Source organism: Vigna angularis, chromosome 5, assembly GCF_016808095.1.
Source record: "Vigna angularis cultivar LongXiaoDou No.4 chromosome 5, ASM1680809v1, whole genome shotgun sequence".
Taxonomy (NCBI): domain Eukaryota; kingdom Viridiplantae; phylum Streptophyta; class Magnoliopsida; order Fabales; family Fabaceae; genus Vigna; species Vigna angularis.
In genome coordinates this window covers 35,643,749-35,655,749 of record NC_068974.1, presented here as the reverse complement: position 1 = coordinate 35,655,749, position 12,001 = coordinate 35,643,749, and the positions used below count along the sequence as shown (strand labels likewise).

The 12,001-nt window shown below is 32.0% G+C and overlaps 1 protein-coding gene across 4 annotated transcripts; it reads left to right on the top strand.

Annotated features, from left to right (window-relative positions):
- The first annotated feature begins 3,574 nt into the window (after positions 1-3,574).
- LOC108319615 (UDP-glucuronic acid decarboxylase 6) lies at positions 3,575-8,971 on the top strand. 4 transcript variants are annotated; one of them, XM_017550805.2, is made up of 13 exons: positions 3,575-3,728; positions 4,278-4,383; positions 5,125-5,211; positions 5,318-5,405; positions 6,202-6,293; positions 6,576-6,640; positions 6,726-6,814; positions 7,254-7,331; positions 7,465-7,558; positions 7,742-7,808; positions 7,902-7,965; positions 8,041-8,081; positions 8,365-8,971. In XM_017550805.2, the coding sequence occupies exons 2-13, from the start codon at positions 4,306-4,308 to the stop codon at positions 8,548-8,550; spliced, it is 1,029 nt and encodes a 342-aa protein (XP_017406294.1). In that variant the 5' UTR covers positions 3,575-3,728; positions 4,278-4,305; the 3' UTR covers positions 8,551-8,971. The 4 variants fall into 4 exon arrangements, with proteins under 4 accessions (XP_017406294.1, XP_017406295.1, XP_017406296.1 ...); XM_017550806.2 differs by having other exon boundaries at positions 3,578-3,724; XM_017550807.2 differs by lacking the exon at positions 3,575-3,728 and adding an exon at positions 3,756-3,905.
- The last annotated feature ends 3,030 nt before the right edge of the window (positions 8,972-12,001 follow it).

The window sequence follows — 12,001 nt, the reverse complement described above, 5'->3', positions numbered from 1 at the left end:
AACCAATTGGACTAAACAAGTTTAAGAAAAATCAAGGTTTAAACCCTCGGTTGGTCCTCGTATTTATATGGAAATCTCAAATAGGTCATCGTTTTTTTTTCGGTCTCAATTGGGTCATATTTTTTGTAAAAATGAGCCAATTTTACCCTAACCGTTAAGTTATTCTAAACGGCGTTAAATTAGGTTGACCTGTATTTTTTGCTTTGATGACGTGGCATTATGCATTTAATTGAATTTAATTGAATGGGTGATGTGTTTTAAAATCATCAGATCTCCGTGGCTACAATACTTCTTCTTCCTCCAATCACTGATGCAGACTCCTCCCGTGGACGCACAAGTATATTATCTTCTAGTTATCTTGAACTTTGACAATGATGTATGATGTATCTTGATTTATTTGTCTGAATAATTCAATAAATGTATTGTCACTTGTTAAATTAAAAAAAATTGATTTTTAGGTTTTATGTGGCAGAAGTTCTCCTTGCTTTGGAGTACTTGCACATGCTAGGGATCATCTACAGAGACCTGAAACCTGAAAATGTGTTGGTGAGAGAAGATGGTCACATAATGCTTTCAGACTTTGATCTCTCTCTAAGGTGCACTGTAAGTCCAACTCTAGTGAAGTCATCAAAGAACTTGGAGACCAAAAGCTTAGGATACTACATTCAGCCTTCCTGCATCGAGCCGACATGCGTGATGCAGCCGGACTACATCTGTAGTTTCCAAATCCATTCAGTTCCAATTTCAATTTTTCTCAAAAAGATAACAATGTTTTTTATGTCTCGTGAATTTTGGGTTTTAATTGGGTTTTGTTGTTTTGATATCAAAATGGTTTTTGTTGCAGTGTGGTGTCATTGCAGAATGAAAAACAATGGAAAAGGACTGGAAAAGTTGGAAGATGAAGTAGAAGAGGAAAAAACAAAGAAAAATTGCAGCTTTTGAGTGATGGAAGAGATGGAAGAGAGAGAAAGTGGTGAGACAGAAGAAGAAGTTGATTTGAGATGTGACGTGAACAATTTTAAAACACATCAGCCATTAAATTTTATTGAACAATGCCACGTCATCAAAGCAAAAAATACAGCTCAACCTAATTTAACGCCGTTTAGAACAACTTAACGGTTAGGGTAAAATTGGCTCATTTTTACAAAAAATATGACCCAATTGAGACCGAAAAAAAAACGATGACCCATTTGAGATTTTCATATAAATACGAGGACCAACAGAGGGTTTAAACCAAAAATCAATCCTAAAACCATTTAATTTAAGATTAAAGAAAAATAAGTTATCACATTTGACCAAATTTTCACCTCAATAAATCACTTTGAAAAGGAAAACAATTCTAAACCAAACTTTTGTGAAAATATTTATCGAGATAAAATAGATTTCTTTCTTATGAATGTTAGAATTTGATTTTTGAAGGTGTGAATTCTCAACCTGAATTTTTTGTTGGTAGCAGGAAAGTATATTTGAATTTCGCGTTATTGGAAATGGAATTATGACCTAATTTTTCTAAAACAATCCCTTTAGGAAAAAAATAAAAAGAATTTCCAAAATATTAATTTGAACAATATAAATTGACAATAGCAAATTTAATGTTATATTAAAATATTTAAAGTGTATACATTTTTCACATAAAGAGTACATTTCTAAATAATTGTTAAAATAGTTTACAGTTTATTATAATACATTTGAGATTTATTTTGTTTCAGCTACTTTTATTGCATTTATTTACTTTTTGTTGTATATCGTGACAATTATGTATAATAATTAAAAAATTCTACAATATAAATGAGATTAATGGTAAAAGAGAAACATTTAAACTTAAAATTTTAATTAATGACTTATGACACATTAAGAATAGGAATAAAAGCAAATCATTGAAAATCAACACCTACTAATGACATTATCATTTACTATCAATAATTACCGTAACCTTTTTATTATATTTTATTAAATAATAATTTTTCTATTTTATTACTTTTTTTACTTATAAATGAAAACTATTTTTTCATTTTATTTTTTAAACAAATTATTTAATAAAATCAATTACCAACACTGTATTATAATATCAATTTCATTTATTATATTTAAAACTGAAATTATTGTCATATTAGTTAAATTTACTACTTAATTATTGTAATAATAATAATTACAACATATAACCTAATTTTCATCATATATTTTTACATAATAATTTCACTATTTTATTACTTTTATATACAAAATAAAAACAATTATTAACAATATATACATATATATATATATATATATATATATATATATATATATATATATATATATATATATATATATATATATATGGGGTTTGCTAAGTTTTATTAGACAAAAATTATTTTAGTATGTGTATCAGGTTTTATTAAACAAAAATATTCATGGATTCTAAGTTTTAAGGTTAAGGGTATTTGAATAGTTTCATTCTCAAAACTACTAAAAAAAACCCCAAACCCTTACTTACCTCCCTTATTCCTCTTAACATTTTCTCTTTCATCTCTCTCACTCTAACATTTTCTCTGTCACCTTACTGTAGTCCCAAGTAAAAAATCAGAAACATTTGCCGTTAAACAATTTACCTTTGTAAAGAGTTAAGTCATTGGCATATTCGTCTTCAAGCAAAGGTTCATTCGAGATTTCTTCAATTTCATCATCTTCACTAATCTCCTACGCTTGTGAAAATTTGATAAGACAAAAATTATAAAATAAAAACTCATTATAAAATTTATTAAGACGAGTGGTTGTGATTTTTTCCAGGCCAATTACCAATTTCTTTGGATGTTATTATGCTGGTGAAAATAAGATACAATTATATAAGACAAAAACTATAAAATAAAAACTCATTATAAAATCATTTTTTATAAGAAATTGTTTAAAAACGAGTGTTTCTGATTTTTTTCCCCAGCCATTTACCAATTCCTTCATATGCCATTATGCTTGTGAAAATTAGATAAATTAGATAAGACAAAAGTTATAAAATCAAAACTCATTGTAAAATCATTTTTTGTAAGAAATTGTTTAACCGCGAGTGTTTCTGATTTTTTTTCAGTTGGGACTACGAGAGAGAGAAAATGTTGGAATGAGAGAAATGAAAGAGAAAGGGTTGAGAGAAATGAGAGAGGTGAGTAAAGGTTTTTTTAGTTTTGAGAATGAAAATGATTAAAATACCCTTAACCTTAAAACTTAGAATTCATGATATATAAGGATATTAACTTAGAATTCATGATATATAAGGATATTTTTATCTACTAAAACTTGATACACATTACTAAAATATACCAACTGAAAAACAGGCGTACGCTTGCCTATTTTTTGTTTAAAGAATATCATATCAGAATTCCACTTGAGATGTTAAGTCTACTTGTGTAAATTCTCCGGGAAGGATAGTTTTGGGAAATTCTTTTTGACTGGGTTGATTCGAAAAAAAGAAAAAAGAAAGAAAATCCAATAAAAAAAAAGGTTGGAAACAAATTTAAAATAAATAATAAATACATTATTAAAGAATTGTTTTACGCAGTGTCATCATCTCCTACAGTGATGAGAAAACAGCTACTTACTTATCCTATACGGTAAATGTTATCTGACAGGTCCAGAACACTATAGCAAAACCTTATATATATATTCACACACACACGGTTCTGACAGCACCCACATCTCATTTTCAAGTTTCAGAGTGAAGCCACCTTCAACACAATTATCAATCTCAACCGCTGCATGTACCCTTTACTTAATGTTTATGCTTTGCTTCTGTATTGTACACATATATACATGTTTTTCAATATTCACTTTTGGCCTTTTTTTTCTCTCTTCAATGTTTGGTATGATGCCACCCTTTTTGTTTTTGTGTCGTCGCCGTTGCATAGGACCTTTCATCATATGCTCTTCAACTTTCCGTGAGTTTGAAGGATCCCTAAATTATTTTTTCTATTAAATTATTGTTGGGTGTGGAAGTAGCTAATTTAAAAATCAAATTTTTAATTTACCGTTTGGTGGGAAATTTCTGACTCCTGGATCTTATTTCTTCTATAAATTGTTGACTGATCATGGAGCTTTTGGATCAGATCTGTGATTTGGGGTTTTGAATTTGTCTATTTTTTTTTGCTTAAGTTTAAAAGCAGGTCCATTGTTAACTCTCACTCTCTTTGTCTTTCGGATGTTGTTGAAGTGTCTCTTACTAGATTTGGTTTTGCAAAACATTGTAACTTAACAATTGCGTGTATAGAGGACTCATAGTGTTTTATTTTGACCTTTGGAAATTGTTTCAGGATTTGAGTTGCAGTGGGTTTTCTCACAATGGCAACGAATTCTTCCAATGGAGCAACAAAGCAACCCCCAATGCCATCCCCCTTGCGTTTTTCCAAGTTTTTTCAGGTGAACTCTCCCGTAGAATTCGCATGTGCTACTCTGCCATTCTGTTTCTGATTGTTGTTTGGTTCATGTTATGCAAATTTCTTGTCAATTCGCTTTTGTTACAAGTTGATCTCTATTGATAATGCCATTTGACATGACGTGTTAAATTATAAAACCATTTACTTTCAGATGAGTGACTTACCTGTGCTTGTCAAAATCCCCTTTTTGTTTTTATGAATGAATCTTTATTCGTGGTGGTGCTGATTCCAATTGTAGTTCAGAATCAAGGAACATAAAATAATCATAACTTTTTAATTGGCTAGATTTTTATTTTAGAGTGATTCAGTATATTTAATGTCTGCTGTGAACATGAGTACTCAAATTCAGATCTCTCTGAATGTCAACCACTGCACTGGTTTGATCTTGTAGCTGTTGGCATTTTAGTTTAAATTTCAATCCTTACTCTTGTCTAAATTGATGTTATGATTGCATTTTTCTGTTTGTCATCTCCTGTTGCCAATTAGTCAATAAAAATATGTGCCTTTTCCACTTCTACATGACATTTTATGCATTCTATTGCACAACACAGTTCAGCAGAAGCGGTATATGTTCCTAAAACATCGTATTACATCTCATTATTTAGAGAACACTGATAACCTGAACTATTTTCTTGCAATGATATCTTCTTTTACCTAGTCCTTTTTTTCCCTTTCCTTGTGTGAACTCTTGGTTTTACAATGTTACTTTCATTTCTGACAACAGTCTAATATGAGAATTCTGGTTACTGGAGGAGCTGGATTTATTGGCTCTCACCTAGTTGACAGATTGATGGAAAATGAAAAAAATGAGGTTAGGATGTTGATATCTTTCTGTTCACAGTTTTGAAGTTCATTAGTTATTCAACGAGTGCTGTAAAACTTTGGAACAAGATGTGACAATATGTTTCTCTAATCAGGTTGTTGTTGCTGACAATTTCTTCACTGGATCTAAAGACAACCTTAAAAAATGGATTGGCCATCCAAGATTTGAGTTAATCCGCCACGGTATAATTTTATTATTTTCTTCATTGTAATCCTCCAATGTTTGACTCTCCTTTCTTCTCATCTTGTAATGTGTGTTTGGCCTCGTAATTTGAGTCATCTAGATTGTGAAATATCTTCAAGACTGCGATGGATCAGGCAACAGAAGCTTGTTGGTTATTAGTGTAGATATTAAATTAATAGATATATAAATTTTCTAAGTTATACACCAAAGTAGTACCTACAATTATAAGCATCATTCAGTTAATCCTTGATATTGTGAAAAAATAAACTTTAGATCCCAACTTTCACAATTGTCAACTATTTAGTCTCTAAAATCTGTATTATCGGTCAATTTGGTCCCTAACTTGAAAGAATCAATCAATTTAGTCCTTATCAGTCTAGTTAGTCAGATATGGGGACCATATTAAATGATGATGCACAGCAAAGTCAGGTACTAGGTTGACTTCTGTGCTCTAAAATCAGGGAGACAGATGACTATAGTTAAATTAAGAGATCAAATTGACAGATTCTTAACATTAGGGACTAGAAGGACTAATATTTGCTAATTTCGAGGACTCATTTATTTTTCATAGTTTTAGGGAATAAAATGACTTGTGTTTGTAATTTTCAGGATTATTCCGACAGTTTATTCTCAAATTTTCTGAATCCGACACCAATATAGATTGTAGACCAGTCAGCTGCATCTTATTGTTCAACACAACTTGAAAGATGAATCTATCACATGCAGAGTTTCTTCTCTGTTTCTATATGTGTTTTAATTTAATTAGAAGTATATACTTTTCTTTTCCCTGAACAGATGTCACAGAGCAATTGTTGATTGAGGTTGATCAAATCTATCATCTTGCATGTCCTGCCTCTCCAATTTTCTACAAATACAATCCTGTAAAGGTGGGCTTCTTAGAATCTACTTCTGTATTTCTGTTATTTACCACACTCCTTGCCAGTTGTCTACACGAGTTATTTCTAGCACTGAAGTAGTTTGAAGTCCTCCCAGAGCACCCCTTTGCTCTATTGCAAATTTAACATGGGAATTTCATATATATTATTCTAATGTTTCAATTGTTAGTCTGCATATTGATTCCGAATATGTTTATGGCCTACGCATTGGTTGATTTCTCACTTATTGTGAATCTTGAGAAATAATCTAACAGTTGCTGTAAAACTTTACAGACAATAAAAACAAATGTGATTGGAACACTGAACATGCTTGGGCTAGCTAAACGAGTGGGAGCAAGGTTATCTCTTTTTCTAAAAGATAAAGTTGATAAGCTAAATCAATACCAATTGTTGATTTTACCAAGTTGTAATTTTGATTGGCAGGATTTTGCTTACGTCTACATCAGAAGTATATGGAGATCCTCTCGTGCATCCACAACCAGAAAGCTATTGGGGAAATGTTAACCCTATTGGTACATAATCATCTCATTCTCAATTCAAACTCGATGTATCAATGGCATTGTAGTGGGCTCATACTGATTTAGCTGAGCTCATAATAATGTAGACCTCAATTTTAGTTTTCACACTTCAAATTAGTTTTTCATTTTGAACAAGCATTTGTTAATGAACATGATCTGAATGCTGCAAGTATATGATCTCTTTGAATTATACCTTGATAAGAACTTGGAATGTTCATTGATTTTATATATATGCCATATCCGTTGTTTTATTGTGACTCGGTAAAATTTGATTAGGGGGTGGGTTTAGAAAGAACTTTTCCCTAATTCTTAGGCTCAAGATGTGAGATGCTCCTCAATTACTTGTTTAGTTTATTGTAATTAGTATTGTTAAAAATATGTATGCTGAAACTTGTGAAGAATATATCCTAAACGTAAAAAAACGTGTGTACAGGAGTTCGAAGTTGTTATGATGAGGGCAAGCGTGTTGCAGAAACTTTGATGTTTGATTATCATAGGCAGCATGGAATAGGTAATTCCTTCTCTTTTTTTTTTTTGTTTTTCTCCTTGGTAATACCTTCTCATGAGAGAATGGAGAATACAAGTGTTGCATTGCCGTTAAATATTAAATTAATGTGATTTTTACTTTAATATATTTTTCTCAGAAATACGCATTGCAAGAATCTTTAACACATATGGACCACGCATGAATATTGATGATGGGCGTGTGGTCAGCAACTTCATTGCTCAAGCACTTCGGTAAATCCTTTATGACTACATATATCTCAACTCTCAAGAAACATTGATGCTCTTCTCTAATCAAGTATAACAATTTATTCTAGTACACTAATAAAAAATCCAACCTTTATAACCGTATGAAATACGTGCTTCTTGAGCCTGCTCTTCATTTTGTTGCTTATCATGTACATTTTTGTGTTACAGTGGTGAAGCCTTAACTGTCCAAGTTCCAGGAACTCAAACTCGCAGTTTCTGCTATGTCTCTGACATGGTATCTTTGCTACACGTGTCTCATTTGTATATTATGATCTTGATTCAAGTACTAGGTGTGATTGACTATGATTATAAATTTGAAACATCTTAGGTTGATGGACTTATACGTCTAATGGAAGGGGAAAACACTGGTCCAATCAACATTGGGAACCCAGGTTGTATCACAACTGAGTCGTTTGAACTCTGATTATTTTGCCAAATTCTAATGTTTTGATACTTTATTCCTACAGGCGAATTTACAATGATTGAACTTGCCGAGAATGTCAAAGAGGTTAGTTTTGACTTGTAACCCATTTAAATTCTTGGAGAATTCCACACTCCCCCTTATCTGTCAGTCTGGTCATATTTTAACTGCAAGATTTAAACAACAGTTTGAACCCAGGAATTCTTTGACAGCAAATTATGAACATGTTTTCGTGAGAGGGATAATGTATGTGCTGTGCAATATGCAATTAACAGAGTAATGTGGGGGAAAAAGACGCTTTCTGTTTACCCTGTGGGTTAAAAATGGAATTTTGGTGAAAATTTTGATTTATAAGGCTATGCTTTTGCAGCTTATTAATCCAGCAGTGGAGATAAAGATGGTTGAGAACACTCCTGACGATCCTCGTCAGAGAAAACCAGACATAACAAAAGCAAAGGAATTGCTGGGATGGGAACCAAAGGTCAAGTTGCGAGATGGCCTTCCTCTTATGGAAGAGGATTTCCGCCTGAGGCTTGGGGTTCCCAAGAAAAACTAAGCTTGTTCTGTTCCTACACTTCGTAGATGAATATTTTGATAGTATCTGGGATGATTCTGTTACTGTTAAGATATTTTATACTGAGTTATGGAGAGGAAGGTTAGAACTTGCAGGCATGAACACTTGAATATGCTATTCAATTGATACAGTATGGTGATGATTGCTTCTCCACCCAACTTCTCAGAAATGTTACTGTTTTGAGTTGAAATCTTTTTCAACTCTAAACTAGCTTTTACAAGTTCTCTTTAAACTTTCTTTAGTCTGTTGTATGCCAGTATAGGTGTGTCTTAATGTGTTCTTTGTATCAAAATACAAATTCAGATTGCTGTTGGGTGCGTTGAGCTTTGGATTTGAGGAGGTTTGTATCTTCTCTAGAAATAAACTTATGATCTGTTATGAATGTCAAATAGGTTCTATTGAATGTGTTCCTTGTGAACTGAGATCTATTTTTCCAAAAGTTATATTCATTTTTATGTTTCACTGTTGTAATCTTAAATTAGAATTTAAGACTTGTAATCTTAATCAGTTGTGAATTGAATTTACTATTGTAAGACTGAACTAAAGAAACAACCAAAATTGTGTTTAAGGTCCATCAAAACAAAGTTTAAGACTAAAATGGATAAAACAAAACCTAAAACAAAGATAATTATATTCAGATAATTAAACACCTAATTCAAGAACTTAAAAAGAAATTAACATAAATATGTTCCCAAAAAGGATATACTACATTTTCCCCCTATTTCTCCGTTAACAAACATTTTAAGGAATGATCATAATTAGATTATGTAAATATGAAATTTGAAAAAATGTACTAAGTTTAAGAAAAAAGATATCCTAACCGATAATTACATAATTTTCTAAAGGTTAAACCCCTTTAGTTGTCCCTATTTATGTAGGTTTTTTTCAGTTTGATCTCTGTTTTTTTTTTTAATTTTCAATTGAGTCCTAAATAGTGTTAATTTGAATCAATTGAGCCCCTGCCATTAATTTGGTTTAACGGGGTTAATGTTTTTTCTGAGGTTGGAGGTTGACGTGTCAATTTTTTTAAACGTGACATGCTGAGAGTTGAATACATGGAATTTGGTGATTAAAAAATATGAGAGGAATGTGCTTGTGAGAGTCTTGTGAACCTTGCGCGAGACTAGGTGATGTTGTTCTTCTTCCTTGCGGTGCACGAAGGTGGACATTGATGGAGAAAGGAGATCTTGCGATTTGGATTTTCGCTTGATGGTTATGAGGCGCAGTGCGATGAAGATGATTGTGGCTGCTGGTCCGATTTCGCCCAATCTTCATTAGGGTTTTTCTATGATTGGGTTTTCCTTTGTAGGTTCAGGAAGACGGTGATGGCTCGCGCAGGAGGAGGGAGAACTGTGGCGGATGCCATTCGCGATTCGATGCTTCTACAATGGAGAAGTTTCTGCATCTTTGCGATTTCTGGCTCTCTAGGTTTTTGGATTTGCAGGTGAATCTGGGCTTGATGATGAACGCGAGAATGAAGATGCTTCCATGGTTACGTCCTGCCCTTGCGGTGGTGGTTTAAACGACGCTGCTGCGGCGCGAAAAGGAAGCTCTAGGTGGCGGCAGTCGCGATGGCTTGCAGTGTTGGGTGGTGTTTGAATAACGGTGAGGGAGGTTGATGAAGATGTTCGTGAACTGGCAGAGAAATCGAAGACGGCGTTGCGATTTGCGTTCGAGGGTTCTACTGGAGAAGATGAAGAAGATGGTTGCTAGAATGCTGTAAATTGATTGCGCGACGGAGGCGACGCTGGTGTTGGGTGATGGCGAGGTTGCGGCAAGGTGGCTGACGACGGCCTAGGGTTGCCCATGGTGCTGACGGCGACACAAGCACTTTCCTCTCAGCATGCCACGTTTAAAAAAATTGACACGTCAACCTCCAACCTTAACAAAAACTTAACCTTGCCAAATTAACAGTAGGGACTCAATTGATTCAAATTAACATTATTTATGACTCAATTGAGGATTTTAAAAAAATAGGGATCAAATTGGAAAAAATCTACATAAATAGGGACAACTAAAGCAATTTAACCTTTTCTAAAATGAATGCGCAACTCACTCTTATAATTTGACCTAGAATTTGTGGGTACCTCACCTCGTGATATTTCATTATGAGATTGTAGGTTCTTCTCTTAACTTTCCTACATAGCAAGAATAACATTAAAATGAGGTGAAGATATCAACTAATAACCCAAACACTAAACAATGTTAGAATATATAATAATTACAATATATTAATTACAATATAGTTAAATTAAGGACTAATCAAAATCAAATGATAAAAGTGGTAAAAATTAATTCAATTATGCAAAGAAAAAACATATAATTGTGGTAAATTATCCCTGGCTAGTAAAATATATATTTAAATATAAGTTAAATATGCTTTTAATTTTTAAACTTGGACGTAAATTAAAATTATTTATTTTTTTAAACTTTGATTGATTATCAAACTTTAAAATAAATAAATATATTTATTTTAATATAATTGCGTTAAATATTTTATGTATTAAATATTAGTTCCAAACGACAAACTCAAAAAAATTAATATCATTTTATATATTCATTTATTTTTAAAATTTAGATATCAAAATATATAAAGGTTTGGGACGACTAACTCTAATTTTAAGTTTAGAAAGGAAAAAACATAACAATTTAAAGATTAATGTAATCTTGAATTATGAACAATTGTTGTTATAAGCTCTCTCGATTAAAAATACACGTTACTATATGTGTGATCATACTTAATATAACAGTAGACAATAGTACAAACAAAAAATAAGACATAATTATACATGGAAAGTACTATTATAATAATGTATATATTTATTTATTAGGATGTTACATTTAATAAAGACAAAAGTAGATACTATCTTAATTGATTATCAACACGTAGATAATATATATACACACACACGTGTGTGTGTTTGTTATAAAAAGATATTAATTTTTTTATATTTAGGGTATTAATTTGAAAATTGTAGTTAACTATATCTTTTTTGTTAAAAAAATATCACATCTTAAAATCACCCTAAACTTTCGCTTAACAAGTGTTTAAGTTCAAACAGTATTCCACATGAAAATACTCGAGTTTCTAAAAATTTGTTTCATCAAAAGTACAATACAAGTGATAAAAAAAATTAAAAAATTTAAAAGATTAAATTAAAGCAATGGAGATCAAGTTAACTATTTCAACTAACAAAATATTTATCGATAGAATCAGTTACTTCTTAATTATTTTAATCCAAACAAATGTGGTACGAGAGAGGAAAACAGTAACAACCTGCTACGCATAACAAACCTCGTGCTTTTGTCTTGTCCCGCTCCACGTGAGCCATGCAACTCTCCTCACGACACGTGGTACTCCCGGATTGGTAATCTTGTACGCGCAGCGCCATCATATTCGCTCAGTTTCTCAAACAAGCTCAAGAACCAAATC

Bases quoted from the DNA above. Each gene is read 5' to 3' on its own strand.
- LOC108319615 (XM_017550805.2), top strand. From the start codon at position 4,306: ATGGCAACGAATTCTTCCAATGGAGCAACAAAGCAACCCCCAATGCCA. The intron at 6,294-6,575 runs GTGGGCTTCTTA...AAAACTTTACAG, and splicing joins ACAAATACAATCCTGTAAAG to ACAATAAAAACAAATGTGAT. The intron at 7,332-7,464 runs GTAATTCCTTCT...TATTTTTCTCAG, and splicing joins TCATAGGCAGCATGGAATAG to AAATACGCATTGCAAGAATC.